A 20744-nucleotide genomic window follows, 5' to 3' on the forward strand; every position below is an offset into this window, starting at 1 on the left:
TGACTTTCAATGGGTCCGTGGAAAAATCGGAAAATGCACCGTTTGGCAGCCGCATCCGTGATCCGTGTTTCCTGGCCGTGAAAAAAATATGACCTGTCCTATTTTTTTCACAGCCAACGGTTCACGGACCCATTCAAGTGAATGGGTCCGTGAAAAATCACGGATGCACACAAGATTGTCATCCGTGTCCGTGATCCGTGTCCGTTTTTTCCTATCATTTCAATGGCAAGCTTGACTTAGATTTTTTTTTCATTTTTCATGTCCGTGGATCCTCCAAAAAACAAGGAAGACCCACGGACGAAAAACGGTCACGGAGCTACGGACCCCGTTTTTGCGGACCTTAAAAAAAAACGGTCGTGTGCATGAGGCCTTACTGAGCAGACACTGTAGGTCTTCAGTGCTGACTGGCGATGGGGACGTTACAAGGCTAAGACTACTTTCACACTTGCGTTCAGAGCAGATCCGTCTGGGGTCTGCCCAGACGGATCCGCTCATATAATGCAGATGATGGGATCCGTTCAGAACGGATCCGTCTGCATTGTATTGTAGAAATAATTCTAAGTGTGAAAGTAGCTTCAGACGGATCTGTCCAGACTTTACATTGAAAGTCAATGGGGGACGGATCCGTTTGAAAATTGAGCCATATTGTGTCAAATTCAAACGGATCCGTCCCCATTGACTTACATTGTAAGTCTGGATGGATCCGTTTGCCTCCGCACGGCCAGGCGGACACCCGAACACTGCAAGCAGCGTTCAGGTGTCCGCCTGCTGAGCGGAGGCCAAACGCTGCCAGACTGATGAATTCTGAGCGGATCTGCATCCACTCCGAATGCATTAGGGCTGGATGGATGCGTTCGGGGCCGCTTGTGAGAGCCTTTAAACGGAACTCACAAGCGGAGCCCCGAACGCTAGTGTGAAAGTAGCCTTAGAAGTTTAGATGCAAACTTTTTAGGGATCAGTTCAGGTCTGAAGTCACTTTGTGAGGCTTACATAATAGAAACCACCCAAAAATGACCCCATTCTACAAACTACACACCTCAAGGTAATCAAAACAGATTTTACAAACATAATTAACCCTTTAGGTGTTCCCCAAGAGTTGATGGCAAATGGAGATGAAATTCCAGAATATCAATTTCTCGCCCATTTTCCTTGGGGGACACAGACCTTGGGTATAGCTCAGCTCCCTAGGAGGCGTGACACTAAGTAAAACTGTTAAGCCCCTCCTCCATCAGCTATACCCTCAGCCTGGAGATAGAGGCTACCAGTTTTTAGCTTAGTGTCCAAGGAGGCAAGACACCCCCTGCTACTGCAGGGCTGTTTTCTCCTTGTTTTAATTTTTTCTCTAATTTTGTTATTTTATTTTTGTTTTTTCCTAGGGATACCAGAGACGCATTGGACCTCTCTGTTCTCCCGGGGTTGAGCTGCACCAGTGCCAACGTATTTGCGCTGCTGCCTCCCCCACTGAAGCAATAGGAGGATCTGGGCAGCACCGGCTCCCCTACATCCCGCCAGCTAGGGGGTCGCCCGCACGCCAAGCCCCTCTTCCAGCTTCCTGCCACTGCGGTGCCAGGGGCTGAAGGGGCGACCCTGCTGGAAGGAAATGAGGGTGAAGACAGGTAAGATGGCTTTTCCAGCCCATTCCCTGTCCCTGTTGCACTGGGTTCGGGGGGGGGCACCCGTGGTCGGCCGTTTCCTGCGCTTCTCAGAGCGCTCTGTGGGATCTCCCCATCTGCCTGCTTTTCATGTACCTCCCGATCTTACACATCCCGCCGCCGCCCGCTGCTTAAAAGATAGCCCCTGCTTCTTACTACCTCCCCGCCGCCGCCCGCTCCGTACCGTGATCGAGGGGGCGGGGCTTAGGCCCGGCATCGGCGGTTCGGCGGGACGGGGGTCAGGTGACCACCTTACCTTCCGACGTCCGGTTATACCGCCGCGCTTTTGGGGCCTGCGGGCCCTTCTTTGACAACATATGCCTGGGAATCTCGGGCAGCACGGGGTGCGGGTGTTTTTTCGCGCGCGCGTCATGGGGGCGGAGTTTCGTTATGAAACATTCAAGCGTGGAGGGGGCGGAGCTTGTTCCCGCGTCTCTGCTCAAGCTTGCCGCGCTTCCTCACTCCGGACTGAAGTGGAGACACGTGGGAGACACCGGTGCATCGCTGGGGACGCACGCTGGTTTTCTGGCTGCCTCGCGGCTGCTGATCTGGACCTTCGCTCCTAGGGATCTGACCTGACGTTCTTCTGAGGCACTGGTAGGGCTGTTAACCCTCTCCTAACCCCACTGGTCATAGCCGCTGCAATCCCTTGTCCCTGTATCAAGGTACGACCACTTGTCAGCATGTCTGATCCCACGGGTGCCCCCAAAACCCTGGTACCACGCCTGTACCGCCTGCAAGGCACTTTTTCCAAGTGGGCAATCTGAGCCGCATTGCCTTGCATGTCAGGCCCCGGTGCAGGGCCCGCTTTCTGCTGTGCCCCCTGCTGTTTCTGAACCCCCTGACTGGGCTAGGTCTCTGTCTCTGGCGGTGGAGAGCCTTACACACGTGGTGGGCCGTCTCGTGGATAGACCGCCTCTCCCGCAGACTGCCGAAATCCCTGTCGCACCTGCTGGGAATGCAGTTTCTGCCGCCCCCACTGATTCCCTGCCTCCCAGTGAATCTTCCAGGGCCCGGCGTACTCAGAAACGTTCAAGGGTTGAGCGCACATCTTCTCCTGATGTTTCGCTCTCTCCGCCATGCGTGCGAGCTCAGTCAAGCCTATCCTCTCAAAGGGATACGCCTTCTGAGGGAGAACTGGCGGATTCGGATGTGGACATGGACTCAGAGCTTCCGTCAAAATTGTCATCCGCGGTGGGGCATCTTATCACTAGTATCCGCGATACCTTTCAGATACACGATGACCCCCCCAGCTCTGAACAGGCCGGCGTGTCCTTTCTCCGACCCAGACAGGCCTCCAAGGTCTTTCCCATACATGCAGATTTTTCTTCTGTGGTATCCAAGGCTTGGACTCGGCCAAACGTCCGCTTTGTTACACCAAAAAAGCTGGACATTTGTTATCCCTTTCCGGCGGAGTCTGTGACCACCTGGACATCTCCGCCCAAGGTGGATCCTCCTGTGGCTCGCCTGTCCAAAAGCACTGCTATTCCTGTACAGGACGGATCTTCCCTCCAGTCCGCTGAGGACCGTCGGACGGAATCCCTTTCCAAGGCAATATTTTCTGCCTCTGGTTCAGCCCTTAGACCGGTTTTTGCCTCCGCCTGGGTTGGCAAAGCGGTCTCTGAATGGGGTTTGCAGCTGGAGCAGGAGTTGGGGTCGGACGTTCCTGTTCAGGACCTCCGTTCCTTAGCCCAGCTAATTATCCAGGCTGGAAAATTTATTTGTGAGGCCTCCCTGGATGCGGGGGCCCTCATTGCCCGTTCCTCTGCCCTGGCGGTTTCTGTCAGGAGGGAACTCTGGCTGAAGGTTTGGGCGGCGGACGCCGCTTCCAAACGCTCCTTGGCCGGTCTACCGTTCACGGGTTCCCGCTTGTTCGGGACCCGCCTGGACGAGCTTATATCAGAGGCCACGGGTGGGAAAAGTACTCTCCTTCCCCAGTCCAGGCCAAAGGGCGCCCCACGGGGTCGCGCGGGTTCGTCCCGTTTTCGGTCCTTTCGTAAGCCCTCCGGATCTAGACCCGGGGCCGGTTCTTCTTCCTCTGGCCCAACCCAGGATAGACGCAAGAAGCCGTTTTTTCGGGCGCAACCTACCTGGCGCAAGACCCAGCCTGCACGGGCTACCACAGGCCAGCAGCCCTCTGCCTGAAGGTGCGCCCCCACCCACCCGGGTGGGGGGCCGCCTTCTCCTTTTCAGGAACGTTTGGCGGAACCACATCTCAGATGCATGGGCGCTCGAGATTGTATCTTGCGGGTACAAGATCGAATTTGCGGCCATTCCGCCAGACCGTTTCTTCCGGTCCCGTCCTCCGCGGGACCCCGTACGAGCGGCCTCTTTCTTCGCGGCCGTTCGCTCACTCATGGACAAGGGTGTCATCGCCCCGGTGCCTCCGACGGAAAGGTTCAGGGGGTTCTACTCGAACCTCTTCGTGATCCCCAAAAAGGAAGGCTCGGTGCGACCGATCTTGGACCTGAAGCGCCTGAACCGCTTCCTCCGCCTGCAGAGATTCCGGATGGAGTCTCTCCGGTCCGCAGTGGCCTCCCTGGAAAAGGGGGATTTCATGGCCTCCATCGACGTTCAGGATGCATACCTCCACGTTCCGGTTGCTCCATGTCATCACTGCTTCCTACGCTTCGCGGTGGGGGACGATCACTTCCAGTTCGTTGCCCTTCCCTTTGGTCTAGCAACGGCTCCTCGGGTGTTCACCAAGGTCCTGGCCCCTGTCTTGGCCCTTCTACGTTCAAGAAGTGTTTTTCTTCTTCCGTACTTGGACGACATCTTGGTCAAGGCACCCTCCCTTTCACAGGCATCCGGCAGTGTGGATCTCACTCTGGAGACCCTGACGCGGTTTGGTTGGATTATCAACCACCCCAAGTCTTCCCTTACCCCCTCCAGACGGCTGATCTTCCTGGGGATGCTCCTGGATACGGAACTGGCAGAGGTCCGTCTTCCGTCGGACAAGCGTCTGGCCCTTCGCGGGTCGGTTCGCAGCCTTCTCCGTCATCACCGGCCTTCCCTCAGATCCGGCATGCGGTTGCTGGGGAAGATGGTTGCCTGTTTCGAGGCAGTGCCGTTCGCACAATTCCATTCCCGCACCTTTCAGAGGGCGATTCTGTCGGCCTGGGACAAATCACCGAGGAGTCTGGACAGGACCTTCCTTCTGCCTCCCCTGGCTCGGGCTTCCCTCAACTGGTGGTTGCATCTCCCTCTGAGGGGGAGGTCCTTCCTTCCACTGAACTGGCTGGTGATTACCACCGACGCCAGCTTACGGGGGTGGGGGGGGGGGTTTCCCTCCCCGATCCGTCCAGGGCGTTTGGTCTCTATCGGAGTCCAGACTTCCGATCAACATTCTGGAGCTGAGGGCAGTTCTTTTGTCCCTCAGACACTGGACCCATCTACTGAGGGGCCGCCCTGTTCGGATCCAATCGGACAATGCCACGGCGGTGGTGTACATAAACCATCAGGGAGGCACCCGCAGCGCTGCGGCGATGCAAGAGGTGTCCCTCATTCTCCTCTGGGCGGAGACGCACGTTCCAGCCTTGTCTGCGATTTACATCCCGGGGGTAGACAACTGGGCGGCAGATTTCCTCAGCCGGTCCACCATCGATCCGGGAGAATGGTCCCTGCACCCAGAGGTGTTCGAGGCCCTTTGTCTTCGCTGGGGTCGCCCCGACGTGGACCTCATGGCCTCCAAATTCAACCGCAAGGTTCCCCTATACGTATCCAGGGCACGGGACCCGGAGGCTTACGGCGCCGACGCGCTTGTCCTTCCGTGGTGCCAAATCTCCCTTCTGTACATCTTTCCTCATCTTCCCCTCCTGCCACGGGTTCTTCGGAGGATCGCGGCAGAGGGCGTTCCCGCGATTCTGATCGCCCCAGATTGGCCCCGTCGGTCCTGGTACGCCGACCTAATGTTGCTGTTGGCAGACGTTCCGTGGCCACTGCCCTCCAGGGAGGACCTTCTCTCTCAAGGTCCGATCTTCCACGAGCATTTAGGCTCGCTACGTTTGACGGCGTGGCTGTTGAGACCGCCGTCTTAACGCGCCGGGGTTTCTCCGCGGACGTTGTCCGCACCATGATCCGTGCTCGTAAACCCGTATCTTCGAGGATCTACTATCGGGTTTGGAGGTCCTATCTGGGGTTCTGTGAGTCCCGGAGCGTCCCACCTCTCCGGTTTTCTCTTCCCACGATCCTGTCCTTCCTCCAGTCGGGCCTGATCCTGGGGCTGGGCCTCAGTTCTCTGAAGGGACAGATTTCGGCGCTGTCTATTCTTCTCCAGCGTCCCCTGGCCCCTCTAGGGTCGATTAAGACCTTTTTGCAAGGGGTGGCTCACTCTGTTCCACCGTATCGCCCTCCGGTTCCTTCCTGGGACCTGAATGTGGTGCTCTCGGCGCTTCAATCTGCCCCCTTCGAGCCCTTGCGGGAGGTCTCCCTTCGCCTTCTGTCCTGCAAGGTCATCTTTCTTGTGGCCATCACGTCTCTCCGGCGGGTGTCTGAGTTGGCGGCTCTTTCTTGTTCCGAACCTTTCCTGATCTTCCACCAGGATAAGGTTGTGCTCCGACCAGTCCCGGCTTTCCTGCCAAAGGTGGTCTCCGCCTTTCACATCAATGAGGACATCGTCCTTCCGTCGCTCTGTCCCTCTCCTTCCCACTCCAGAGAACGGGAACTGCACCGTCTGGATGTGGTCAGGGCATTGAGGATTTACTTGGAGGTCACCGGATCCTTCGGGCGCACGGATTCCCTGTTTGTGGTCCCGGAGGGTTCGCGCAAGGGTTTGGCGGTCTCCAAGGTGGCCATTGCCCGGTTCATTAAACTGGCGGTGTCTGAGGCTTATCGAGCCAAGGGTAGGGCTCCGCCTTTCGGCGTCACTGCTCATTCCACCAGAGCAGTCGGGGCTTCCTGGGCGCAGAGGCATCGAGCCTCGGCTGAGCAGTTGTGCAAAGCGGCCACTTGGTCCTCTTTGCACACTTTCACCAGGTTCTATAGGGTGCATACGCACGCGTCGGCGGATGCTGCTTTGGGCCGCCTGGTCTTGCAGGCTGCGGTTTCCTGATGCTCCGGTGGTCCGCCTTGGGTTATGGTCCCTCCCTTCTTGGACTGCTCTTGAACGTCCCAAGGTCTGTGTCCCCCAAGGAAAATGGGCGAGAAAAGGAGATTTTTGTATAACTTACCAGTTAAATCTCTTTCTCGCTCTTCCTTGGGGGACACAGCACCCACCCTTCTGTGTTTGGTTCTAGGGTTTTGGCTGGCGCCCCGTTGGGTTGTTGGCTGTTGTTTGCATTGTTGGTTGTTTCCTTTCACTACTTGGACACGCAACTGGTAGCCTCTATCTCCAGGCTGAGGGTATAGCTGATGGAGGAGGGGCTTAACAGTTTTACTTAGTGTCACGCCTCCTAGGGAGCTGAGCTATACCCAAGGTCTGTGTCCCCCAAGGAAGAGCGAGAAAGAGATTTAACTGGTAAGTTATACAAAAATCTCCTTTTTGTGCAAAATTTTCCATTTTAATCCTTTTTTTTTTTTTTTTCCACTAACAAAGCAAGAGTTAACAGCCAAATAAAACTCTATATTTATTGCCCTGACTCTGTAGTTTACAGACACACCCGATATGTGGTCGTACACCACTGTACGGCCCCACGTCAGGGCGTAGAGGGAAAGGAACGCTGTGTGGTTTTTGGAAGGCAGAGTTCTCTGGACTGGTTTATTTACACCATGTCCTATTTGAAGCCCCCTGATGCACCCCTAGAGTAGAAACTCCATAAAAGTGACCCCATTTTGGAAACTACGGGATAAGGTGGCAGTTTTTTTGGTACTATTTTAGGGCACATAGGATTTTTGGTTGCTCTATATTACACTTTTTGTGAAGCAAAGTAACAAAAAATAGAACATTCTGAAATTACATTTCCATTTGCCATTGACTCTTGTGGAACACCTAAAGGGTTAACAAAGTTAGTAAAAATCAGTTTTGAATACCTTGAGGGGTGTAGTTTCTTAAATGGGGTCACTTTTTGGAGTTTCTACTCTAGGGGTGCATCAGGAGGGGATTCAAATGGGACATGGTGTCAAAAAACAAGTCCAGCAAAAACTGCCTTCCAAAATCCATATGGCATTCCTTTCCTTCTGCGCCCTACCGGGTTTTTCCCACACCCACTTGGCTCTTGAAGATCGAGTGGGTCGGATGTCTGTATACTACAGTACAGTACACTATATAGTGTACTGCACTGTATTTCACTCACTCTGCCTTTAGCACAGATCTGTTCAGCACCATGGACAGCAGGATGCCTGAGAAGGCGTCCTGTTGCCATGGGAACCTTCCCAGTCTGCCACAACTGAGGCACAACTCCCTCTGTGACCCCATCCTGTCCGGGGGGCTGCAGAGGCGCAGCAGCCCCCCGATGGGAGAGGGATGGACCGCAGCATGGAAGGGGTTAAAACAAATCAGTGTCAGCAATGATTCAACCGCTTGGTCCTCCTGAAAATAAACAGGCGGGCGGAAGATCGCGCACCTGCCGCCCGCGATCCTCCTCTTTCCCCCCCCTTGGGCACATAAACACAGAGGGCTGCGGGCGGGGGGGCATCAGGGACCGGGACATCAGGGCGTACCTGTGAACTTAAGGGGTTAAAGGGAACCTGTCACCTGGATTTTGGGTATAGAGCTGTGGACATGGGCTGCTAGATCGCCGCTAGCACATCTGCAATACCCAGTCCCCATAGCTCTGTGCTTTTATTCTGTAAAAAAACTGATTTTATAGATATGTAGATGAGTCCAGCATTGTCTGACTATGAGCCCAGCCACGCCCACTGTGAAGGAGCCCAGCACCGCCCCGCAGCCTCCGAATCTCCTCCTTGCTCCCCGACGTCACAACGCTAAAGCGCCGGGAACAAGGAGGAGATTCGGCGTATGCAGGGCCGTGCTGGGTCCCTTCACAGTTGGTGTGGCTGAGCTCCGGAAACGTTAGTGGGCTTTTTTTTTCTTTTTCTTTTTACACAATAAAAGCACACAGAGCTATGGTTACACTGGGTATTGCAGATGTGCTAGCGGCCATCTAGCAACCCATGTCCTCGGCTCTATACACAAAAAGGAGATTTTTGTATAACTTACCAGTTAAATCTCTTTCTCGCTCTTCCTTGGGGGACACAGACCTTGGGTATAGCTCAGCTCCCTAGGAGGCGTGACACTAAGTAAAACTGTTAAGCCCCTCCTCCATCAGCTATACCCTCAGCCTGGAGATAGAGGCTACCAGTTGCGTGTCCAAGTAGTGAAAGGATAACAACCAATAACGGAAACAACCAGCCAGCAACCCAACGGGGCGCCAGACCATAACCCTGTAACCAAACACAGAAGGGTGGGTGCTGTGTCCCCCAAGGAAGAGCGAGAAAGAGATTTAACTGGTAAGTTATACAAAAATCTCCTTTTCTCGCCCATTTTCCTTGGGGGACACAGACCTTGGGACGTTCAAGAGCAGTCCAAGAAGGGAGGGACCACAAACCCAAGGCGGAACACCACCAGAGCATCAGGAAACCGCTGCCTGCAAAACCAGGCGGCCCAAAGCAGCATCCGCTGATGCATGCGTATGCACCCTATAGAACTTTGTGAAAGTGTGCAGAGAGGACCAAGTGGCTGCTTTGCACAACTGTTCAGCCGAGGCCCGATGCCTCTGCGCCCAGGAAGCTCCGACTGCTCTGGTGGAATGAGCAGTGACGCCGAAAGGCGGAGGTCTGCCCTTGGCTCGATAAGCCTCAGACACCGCCAGTTTAATGAAACGGGCAATAGCCACCTTGGAGACCGCCAACCCTTTGCGCGAACCCTCCGGAACCACAAACAGGGAGTCCGTGCGCCGAAAGGACCCGGTGACCTCCAAGTAAATCCTCAACGCCCTGACCACATCCAGACGGTGCAGTTCCCGTTCTCTGGGGTGGGAAGGAGAGGGACAGAGCGACGGAAGGACGATGTCCTCATTGATGTGAAAGGCGGAGACCACCTTTGGCAGGAAAGTCGGGACAGGCCGAAGCACAACCTTATCCTGGTGGAAGATCAGGAAAGGTTCGGAGCAAGAAAGAGCCGCTAACTCCGACACCCGTCGGAGAGACGTGACGGCCACAAGAAAGATGACCTTGCAGGACAGAAGGCGAAGGGAGACCTCCCGTAAAGGCTCGAAGGGGGCTGATTGGAGCGCCGAGAGCACCACATTCAGGTCCCAGGAAGGAACTGGAGGGCGGTACGGCGGAACAGAGTGAGCCACCCCTTGTAAAAAGGTCTTAATTGGCCCTAGAGGGGCCAGGGGACGCTGGAGAAGAATAGACAGCGCCGAAATCTGACCCTTCAGAGAACTGAGGCACAGCCCCAGGTCCAGACCCGACTGGAGGAAGGACAGGATTGTGGGAAGAGAAAACCGGAGAGGTGGGATGCTCCGGGACTCACAGAACCCCAGATAGGACCTCCAAACCCGATAGTAGATCCTAGAGGATACGGGCTTACGAGCCCGGATCATGGTGCGGACTACGTCCGCGGAGAAACCCCGTCGTGTTAAGACGGCGGTCTCAATAGCCACGCCGTCAAACGTAGCGAGCCTAAATGCTCGTGGAAGATCGGTCCCTGAGAGAGGAGGTCTTCCCTGGAGGGCAGTGGCCACGGTGCGTCTGCCAACAGCAACATTAGGTCGGCGTACCAAGACCGGCGGGGCCAATCCGGGGCGATTAGAATCGCGGGGACGCCCTCTGCCGCGATCCTCCGAAGAACCCGTGGCAGGAGGGGAAAAGGAGGAAAGACGTACAGAAGGGAGAATTCGCGCCACGGAAGGACGAGCGCGTCGGCGCCGTATGCCTTCGGGTCCCGTGCCCTGGCCAGGTATAGGGGGACCTTGTGGTTGAATTTGGAGGCCATGAGGTCCACGTCGGGGCGACCCCAGCGAAGACAAAGGGCTTCGAACACCTCTGGGTGCAGGGACCATTCTCCCGGGTCGATGGTGGACCGGCTGAGGAAATCCGCCGCCCAGTTGTCCACCCCCGGGATGTAAATCGCAGATAAGGCCGGCACGTGCGTCTCCGCCCAGAGGAGAATGAGGGTCACCTCTTGCATCGCTGCAGCGCTGCGAGTGCCTCCCTGATGGTTTATGTATGCCACAGCCGTGGCATTGTCCGATTGGATCCGAACAGGGTGGCCCCTCAGCAGATGGGTCCAGTGTCTGAGGGACAGAAGAATCGCCCTCAGTTCCAGAATATTGATTGGAAGTCTGGACTCCGATAGAGACCAAACGCCCTGGACGGACCGGGGAGGGAAAACCCCCCCCCACCCCCGTAAGCTGGCATCTGTGGTAATCACCAGCCAGTTCAGTGGACGGAAGGACTTCCCCCTTAGAGGGATATGCAACCACCAGCCGAGGGAAGCCCGAGCCAGGGGAGGCAGAAGAAAGGTCCTGTCCAGACTCCTCGGTGATTTGTCCCAGGCCGACAGAATTGCCCTCTGAAAGGTGCGGGATCGGAATTGTGCGAACGGCACCGCTTCGAAACAGGCAACCATCTTTCCCAACAACCGCATGCTGGATCTGAGGGAAGGGCGGTGATGACGGAGGAGACTGCGAACCGACCCGCGAAGGGCCAGACGCTTGTCCGACGGAAGGCGGACCTCCGCCAACTCTGTATCCAGGAGCATCCCCAGGAAGATCAGCTGTCTGGAGGGGGTAAGGGAAGATTTGGGGTGGTTGATAATCCAACCGAACCGCGTCAGGGTCTCCAGAGTGAGTTCCACACTGCGGGATGTCTGAGAGAAGGAGGGTGCCTTGACCAGGATGTCGTCCAAGTATGGGAGAAGAAAAACACTTCTTGAACGTAGAAGGGCCAAGACAGGGGCCAGGACCTTGGTGAACACTCAAGGAGCCGTCGCCAGACCAAAGGGAAGGGCGACGAATTGGAAGTGATCGTCCCCCACCGCGAAGCGCAGGAAGCGGTGATGACATGGAGCAACCGGAACGTGGAGGTATGCATCCTGAATGTCGATTGAGGCCATGAAATCCCCTCTTTCCAGGGAGGCCACTGCGGACCTGAGAGACTCCATCCGGAATCTCTGCAGTCGGAGAAAACGGTTCAGGCGTTTTAGGTCCAAGATCGGACGCACTGAGCCTTCCTTCTTGGGAACCACAAAGAGGTTCGAGTAGAACCCCCTGAACCTTTCCGTCGGAGGCACGGGGGCGACGACACCCTTGTCCATTAGAGAGTGAATGGCCGCGAAGAAGGCGGCCACTCGTACGGGATCTCGCGGAGGACGGGATCGGAAGAAACGGTCTGGCGGAATGGACGCAAATTCGATTTTGTATCCGCAAGATACAATCTCGAGCGCCCATGCGTCTGAGATGTGGGCCCGCCATACGTTCCTGAATAGGAGAAGGCGGCCCCCCACCCGGGTGGGTGGGGGCGCACCTTCAGGCAGAGGGCTGCTGGCCTGTGGGAGCCCGTGCAAGCTGGGACTTGCGCCAGGTAGGTTGCGTCCGAAAAAAACGGCTTCTTGCGTCTATCCTGGGCTGGGCCAGAGGAAGAAGAACTGGCCGCGGGTCTAGACCCGGTGGGCTTGCGAAAGGACCGAAAATGGGACGAACCAGCGCGACCACGGGGGGCGCCCATTGGCCTGGACTGGGGGAGGTGAGTACTCTTCCCACCCGTGGCCTCTGATATAAGTTCGTCCAGACGGGTTCCGAACAGGCGGGAACCCGTGAATGGTAGGCCGGCCAAAGAGCGTTTGGAAGCGGCGTCCGCCGCCCAAACCTTCAGCCAGAGTTCCCTCCTGACAGAAACTGCCAGGGCAGAGGAACGGGCAATGAGGGCACCCGCATCAAGGGAGGCCTCACAGACGAATTTTCCGGCCTGAACAATTAGTTGGGCTAAGGAACGGAGGTCCTGAACAGGGACGTCCGACCCTAACTCCCGTTCCAGTTGCAAACCCCATTCAGAGACCGCTTTGCCAACCCAGGCGGAGGCAAAGACCGGTCTAAGGGCCGAACCAGAGGCAGTAAATATGGCCTTGGAGAGGGATTCCGTACGACGGTCCTCAACAGACTGGAGGGAAGATCCGTCCTGTACAGGAATAGTAGTGCTTTTGGACAGGCGAGCCACGGGAGGATCAACCTTAGGCGGGGATGTCCACGTGGTCACAGAATCCGCTGGAAAGGGATAACAAATGTCCAGCTTTTTGGGTGTAATAAAGCGGACGTTAGGCCGAGTCCAAGCCTTGGATACCACAGAAGAAAAATCAGCGTGTATGGGAAAAACCTTGGAGGCCTGTTTGGGGCGGAGAAAGGACACGCCGGCCTGTTCAGAGCTGGGGGGGTCATCGTGTAGCTGAAAGGTATCACGGATGCTAGTGACAAGATGCCCCACCGCGGACGCCAATTTGGACGGAAGCTCTGAGTCCATGTCCACGTCCGAATCCGCCAGTTCTCCCTCAGAAAGCGTATCCCTTTGAGAGGATAGACTTGACTGAGCTCGCACGCATGGCGGAGAGAGCGAAGCATCTGGAGAAGATGTGCGCTCAACCCTTGAACGTTTCTGAGTATGCCGGGCCCTGGAAGATTCGCTGGGAGGCAGGGAACCAGTGGGGGCGGCAGAAACGGTAGTCCCAGCGGGTGCGACAGGGATTGTGGCAGCCTGCGGGAGAGGCGGTCTATCCACGAGACGGCCCACTACGTGTGTAAGGCTTTCCACCGCCTGAGACAGAGACCTAGCCCAGTCAGGGGGTTCAGAGGCACCGGGGGGCGCAGCGGGAAGCGGGCCCTGCACTGGGGCCTGACATGCAAGGCAATGCGGCTCAGATTGCCCCCGCGGAAAAAGTTCCTTACAGGCGGTACAGGCATGGTACCAGGGTTTGGGGGCACCTGTGGGATCTGACATGCTGAAGTGTGGTTGTACTCTAATATAGAGACCACAAAGGGTTATAGCAGCTATGACCAGGAGGGTTAGGAGAGGGTTAACTGTCCTACCAGTGCCTCAGAAGAACGTCAGGAGATGGCCCAGATCAGCAGCAGCAGAGAAGCAGTGAACAGCAGTGAGCAGCAGAGAGCGCCCACAGAAGTCGAGCGATGTACACAGGAGGTTAGAGTCCAGGAAGCTGGAAGAGGGGCTTGGCGTGCGGGCGACCCCCTAGCTGGCGGGATGTAGGGGAGCCATTGCTGCCCAGATCCTCCTATTGCTTCTGTGGGGGAGGCAGCAGTGCAGATAAGTTGGCACTGGCGCAGCTCAACCCCGGGAGAGCAGAGAGGTCTAATGCGTCTCTGGTATCCCTAGGAAAAAATAAAATAACAAAATTAGAAGAAAAAGTAAAAATAACAAGGAGAAAACAGCCCTGCAGTAGCAGGGAGTGTCTTGCCTCCTTGGACACTAAGCTAAAACTGGTAGCCTCTATCTCCAGGCTGAGGGTATAGCTGATGGAGGAGGGGCTTAACAGTTTTACTTAGTGTCACGCCTCCTAGGGAGCTGAGCTATACCCAAGGTCTGTGTCCCCCAAGGAAAATGGGCGAGAAATCCCGGTGACAGGTTCCCTTTAATATATGTAAACTAGTCTACATAACCTCAATGCTATTGCCATCAATTTTATAGTTCCCATTTTTTTTTAAATATTTTAATAAAAGCAGTAAAAGTAATCACTAATAACTATATAAATGATAAAAATCTGCCAAATGACACATACTGTAAACCAGTTGCTTGGGCCAACATCCTTTTATTGCTTGTGATTGGTGTATTAGAATAAGTATTCCCCTCCTGGTACTTGACAACACACATGGCTCACATAAATGTGCTATATGTCATAGTCATCTGCAATAAATAACCCAGATTCTTAAAAGCAGGGAAAGACAGGATTTGTAGAAGTTATGCAGGCTTGACTGATTTTCTGTGATTACTTACTAGATGAACTGAGAAAAATGCAGGAACAAATGAAGAAGTTGCAGGAAAAGCTTCAGCAGACTGGCATTGCCCAGTCACCAAATTCTGCACCTCAACAGAAGTCCCCGCCTAACAAAATGAAGATATCGGGTAAGATGTTTTGCATGCAGTGCTTTATTTTTTCTGTCAAAGAAAACAGATCTCTGATGGAAATGGCTCAAGCGGATGCCAAATATGCATAACTGATGCACAGGATTTGTTTTTTCTGTTCTTCTGATGGATCAGTATCAGAAAATAGTAAATCCCGGTATCGGATCGATCCGGGTAAAACAATATCGAAAGCTCGATACCCCTTGCAACTCTAAGCTGCAGTGTGTTGGAATGCAGAAGACAACATATAGAGGTAATGATTGGTCAGATTTTACTTCAGTCATGAACCATAGAGTCTGGACAGTTCAGCAAGTCTCTCGCTGCACACAGGTTTCTATGGTCACCTGCATATCTGATTAGCTGAGAGCAGGAGTGACCTCACCCCCACCGAATGATGGGACTGAGCGCTGAGGGAACCTATAAGGTTTAGCAAGATTACCTGCAGTATACAAAAGGTCCAAGTGTTGGTCCTCGTAATATGCTTGATCACATGACCTGCCATCAGCAGCCATCTTGTGGACAGCACAGAAGATTTGTCTAACAAAGGAGCATGATTTATGAAATATAGCAAACGACACAGAGTATCATCAAAGGAATATAAGCATCTGCCATTTAGTAATCTTACCTACACATTGGTCACAAGTAGCCAGAAAATGCCTAGCCCCTTTAATTTCCCCCTGTGGTGACATTGCAGATTTGTCTAAAGATAACTGATTGCTGGGGGTCCCAGCAGTAAAGGTAACTTGTTATTGGCTTATTTCTGGGAATTCGTCCTAACAAAAATGAGAAAAAACAGCAACCCTTTTAACTTGTTTTATTTCATTTTACTTCTTTGCTTTTAGTAGTAAAGTCACAAAGCAGTCCATTAAAGGAGAGGAACCTCCCACTATTGCGCGAGTCCAGTGACTTTGCAGCTCAGCTGGGAAGCCCACAAACATCAAATGGAAAACAGGAAGCCCCTAAGAGAAAGTTACACATGTCAGGTAAAGACAAGTTATATCTGAAGAAGGTTAATTTATCAAGAAAACTTGGTACATAATTGTGTAACTGTCATTCTGACCCGCCCCACACTGATTGCTGTATGTGTGTGTGTGTGTGTGTGTGTGTGTATGTATATAATTATATATTAGGGATCTGTCCGATGGTAGCCTTTAGCAGGAAAGCAAAGCAACGGTTCTCTTTTATTCTTGATAAAACAATAAGGCAGTAAACGGCACTGACCGGCTTGCTCCAGCCAGCCTTAAAGAAATAATAAAGTCCCGTATCTATAGAATCACACAGGTAGGGTATTGCACAGTACCGTAATCCCCATGGGGTGAATGTGGACCTCCCTTTGTCCTCTGTCTTAGGCAGGCATCCTCAAACTGCGGCCCTCCAGCTGTTGTAAAACTAAAACTCCCACAATGCCCTGCTGTAGGCTGATACCTGTAGGCTGTGCGGGCATGCTGGGAGTTGTAGTTTTGCAACAGCTGGAGTGCCGCAGTTTGAGGATGCCTGGTCTTAAGCCTCATGCACACGGCCGTGGCCGTACTGCGGCCCGCAAACAGCTGGTCCGCAATATGTGGGCACTGAACAGCCGAACGATGGCCATGTGCATGAGGCCTTACAGGCACTGCAACTCCAGCTCAGACTCCGATCCCACACAGCGCTCCACAGTCAGAGAGAGGCAATCACCACCACCTGACACTGCTGGCTGTTTTTAGGCCAGTCAAGACCCGGCTTGGAACGTGGGGAGTAGTCACCCACCCACCCACTTCGGTGACACATATCTACCATCAACGATGGTCCCTTGTGCCTTCCTATAAGATATATCTATCTCATTAAGGAAAACAGTAGACAGGGAGCGCTGCTAAGGCACAAAATGGGCCGCTTGAGAGCTATTTTTCTAATAGAAATGTACATTACAAAAAAAGTTACACCTTTAACCCCTTCAGGACCCTGCCATTTTTCACCTTAAGGACAAGGCCACCTTTTGCAAATCTGACGTGTCACTCTATGTGGTGAAAACGCTTTTACTTATCCAAGCCATTCTGAGATTTTCTTGTACTATATTGTACTTCATGACAGTGGTAAATTTGAGTAAAAATTTCATTTTTATGTATAAAAAAATAAAATAAAAATTTACCCAAAAAATAGAAAATTTCACGATTTTCAAAATTGATACCTCCTAAAATAGTTATTACTTTACATTTCCCAAATGTCTATTTCATGTTTGGATCGTTTTTAAACAAAATCATGTTTTAGTGTCTCCATAGTCAGAGAGCCATAGTTTTTACTTTTTGGGCCATTTTTTTTTTTTTAGGTAGGGTATGATTGTCGCAGGATGAGATGACTGTTTGGCACTATTTTGGGGAGCATATGACCGCTTTCTATTACACTTTGTGATGTAAGGTGACAAAAAAATGGCTTTTTTGACACCGTTTTTATTTCATTCTTTTTACGGTGTTCACCTGAGGGGTTAGGTCATGTGATATTTTTATAGATATTTTTACAAAAAGTTACTTTATTTTGGGAAAACTTTTTATATATATATATATATATATATATATATATATATATATATATCTAAAAAATATATTTTTACTTCTTTTTTTTACTTTATTTTTTGGCCCACTCTGGGACTTCAACTTTTGGGGGTCTGATCCCTTTTACAATGCATCACAATACTTCTTTATTGGAATACATTGGCTGTAAGGGGGCTGGATCTCACAGCCTGTCATGGAAGGCAGCCACGATGCCATTGTGTTCCTGTCACAGCAGCGCAAGCACCTGATGGCCACCCGCACCCGGCAGGACCCAGCACGTGCCGCGGTCATCGCTGACCGCAGCAGTGCAAGGGTTAATGAACCGGCATCTGTGTTTTTACCGATGCCGGCACATACAGCAGGGGTCCGGCTATCAGTGACTGCTGGACCCCTGCCGCTGATCGGGCGGGCGCAGCTCCTGCACCTGCCCGATCAGCCCGCTTTACATATACAGCGCTGGTCCTTAAGTCCACCAGCGCGGGTCCTTAAGGGAGGATGTTTCACTTCAGCAAATGGCATTTATCATGTGGACAAAGTTAATACAAGGCACTTACTAATGTATTGTGATTGTCCATATTGCATTCTTTGCTGACTTGATTCATTTTTCCATTGTATTATCCACTGCTCGTATATAGGGGCTACGACCACTCAGCAATCCAGTAGTGGTGGTGGTCATGCTTGCACACTATAGCAATAAACACTGTCCTATGCACACTTCCACAGTCCCAGCCACCAGAGAGGCTGAAACTTTTTCTTACCGCGTGCAAGCACGGACACCACTTGCCCATTGTCAATGGGTCCGCAATATAAAGCAGATGCAACACAGACTTTACATGGATGCTGTCCATACTTTGTTGATCCATGTTTTGCAGACCGCAAAATGCATACGGCATGATTCCTTAGGGTGATGTCACACACAGATTTTTGTATTAGTTTTGATAGTTTTTGAGTGAAATTTAGAAGTGGGTTGTAAGGAATGAGAACCACTTCTGGCTTTGACTCAAACTGCATCCAGAACTGCCACAAAAAGCTGTATGCGACCCTGTCCTTATCAAAGAGGGCACATGCCTTTTTGTGAACCTACTTTATACAAATTAGATGACTAAATTATGCTAGTTCTCACTGACTTTTGTCATTTTGCAGAAAATAAAAGTCCACCCCTAAAGCAAATGCCCAGTTTTTCATCCCAGGCAGTAAAATCTTCTAAACCAAGTCCTGTCTCGGCATCGGTGGCAAGTTCCAGTGGAACTCCTCTAAATTCACAAGGTTCTGTCGAGAAGTTCTCTGGTCTGCGGCTCAGGTAACATTTGTTTATTGATTAAGGCTACTTTCACACTCTGGTTTGGTGCGGATCCGTTATTTATGTGCACAGATGGATCCATTGCGTCTCCTTCTCCCATGCTGTAGCGCTGGCCAATCGCAGCGCTCAGCTCATAGCCTGAGAGTCTTGAACACCATTGAAAGTCAGTAGAGGACGGATCAGTTTTCTATTGTGTTATAGAAAATGGATCCGTCCCCATTGACTTACATTGTGTGTCAGAACGGATCCGTTTGGCTCAGTTTCCTCAGATGGACACCAAAACGCTGCAGGCAACGTTTTGGTGTCCGCCTCCAAAGCGGAATGGAGACTGATTGGAGGCAAACTGATGCATTCTGAGCGGATCCTTTTCCATTCAGAATGCATTAGGACAAAACTGATCAGTTTTGGACCGCTTGTGAGAGCCCTGAACAGATCTCGCAAATGGAAAGCCAAAACGCCAGTGTGAAAGTAGCCTAACTTGCAAGAATAGTCTGAAGACACTGTCAAATGAATAGTGTACATTATTCGGAGGACATTGTCATGTGTTCCAGGTTAATTCCATTTACATATACTGTTTATTTGGGTATGGATGCAAAGTTTGCATTTTGTAGATGTAGCAGGGTTAGCGCTCAAACTCAACTCAAATTTCTTAAATCATCGCGTTATCTTGAAACAAAAGCCATTGAAAAGCAATTGAAGGTGTTTGCTTAGTTTAGATAACACATCTCAGAAAGCACGAGTGTTAACTCTACTACATCGGTACTTGTAATGTAATATGTATTTTAATTCTCACGTGGAAAGCATTGGTTTGGATTCATTCAAAATTCTAGGGATTTTAATGACAAACCAAATTCACGTTGTCTATTGTAGAACAATTAATAAAGGGGCATTCAATTTTGTTATCTTGGGTAAAAAAAAAGTTGTTTCCTTCAAAGTGGGGTAATTCATTTTCTCCCCCCCCCCCCCTTAAATTCAAGAAAACCTAGGGTTTCTTCCACAGAAATGGAAAGGAAAATGGGTGGGAGGAAGCTGATCAGACTGTTTCAGCTGAAGAACAAAATTGCTAGCGAAAAGCTAGAGGATCAGGATTGGGTGACCTTTGGAGTCATTGTAAAGAAGATGACGCCACAGAGTTCTAATAATGTAAGTGCTTTTGACCTCTGCTTCTTTTAAGTTGATAGCATTAATGTCTTAGAATATTTTATTTATCATGTATTCCACTGTGGTGATTTTCATATTTTAGCTATAATCTTGTGTTTCTTCCAGGGCAAAACATTCAGCATTTGGAGATTGAATGACTTAAAGAATTTGGATGCTTGTGTATCTTTGTTTTTGTTTGGAGATGTCCACAAAGAACACTGGAAAACAGACCAAGGAACTGTTATTGGTATCCTGAACGCTAACCCAATGAAACCGAAAGAGGGATCTGATGATGTGAGTTACAATTTCTACAATTTTCCCTAAATGCACGTTTTTGTTGTGATGTATTTGATCTTAAGAGTGTGAAATTGGGGAGCCGCTGCCTGAGCCTGCTCTTCTTCCTGCCTCCTCCCAAGCCTCTGTGGGGAGTTCCCGTGGCTCCTGGTCCATTGCAGCGGGATGCCTGGCGTCCCACTTCCAAGATGGTGGCGTTCACTTCTCCTGCGTTCTGCGCATCGGATGGCCTCTTCCGGCTCTGTCACCGGGCGCTGGGACGGAAGGGGTGTGGGCATCCTCCCTCATTGGATTAGGCATTTTTGGGCCTAGGGGTTAAAAGGAGCCGAGGTGCGCTTTACAAATCGGCAGCAGGAGAAGGTAGCCAGCCTTGTGGCACACAGTGCTGTGCAGGATCTGGGTTTCCACCAGCATGTCTGAACCAGGTGATGCAGGACGCGCCGAGGCCCACAAGCCCGGTATTTGTCCTGAGAAGCGGGGAAGCTTGACTTTACTATTGGTGAGATTTATCCTCTCCTAATTAATTTTGGGTGTAGAGTAGCTTTAGCAGCCTCTTATATTAAACCACTATGTCAAGCTTGTATAGATAAGCTGGTTATGGAAGAGTCTCACAGCTTATCTAGAAATATTAAGGCCTTGGTACGGTCAGAAGTTAACTCTTCTATTGAAGCACTCAGTTGAAGTTGCCCAAGGTCTCCAGAAAGATCCACTTATAATAAGGACTCTGATTCGGATTTTTCTGGGGTGGACTAGGATAGAGAATCCGGCCAGGCCTTATCAGATGATTTCTTCTCTTCAGATGAGGATTCAGCGGGGAGG

General features: G+C 51.8%; 1 protein-coding gene across 4 annotated transcripts in view; it reads left to right on the forward strand.

Moving 5' to 3' along the window:
• The window catches only part of MCM10 (minichromosome maintenance 10 replication initiation factor), a 58616-nt gene that overhangs the window by 3003 nt on the left and 34869 nt on the right, over positions 1-20744 (forward strand). For 3 of the 4 annotated variants that reach the window (XM_044280083.1, XM_044280086.1, XM_044280085.1), the window contains exons 4-8: positions 14541-14666; positions 15509-15649; positions 18335-18491; positions 19469-19634; positions 19758-19925. In XM_044280083.1, coding sequence (XP_044136018.1) covers positions 14541-14666; positions 15509-15649; positions 18335-18491; positions 19469-19634; positions 19758-19925 — 758 coding nt within the window. The remainder of the gene's footprint in view (positions 1-14540; positions 14667-15508; positions 15650-18334; positions 18492-19468; positions 19635-19757; positions 19926-20744) is intronic. The other variant, XM_044280084.1, reaches the window with a different exon arrangement.

Source organism: Bufo gargarizans, chromosome 2, assembly GCF_014858855.1.
Source record: "Bufo gargarizans isolate SCDJY-AF-19 chromosome 2, ASM1485885v1, whole genome shotgun sequence".
Lineage (NCBI taxonomy): Eukaryota > Metazoa > Chordata > Amphibia > Anura > Bufonidae > Bufo > Bufo gargarizans.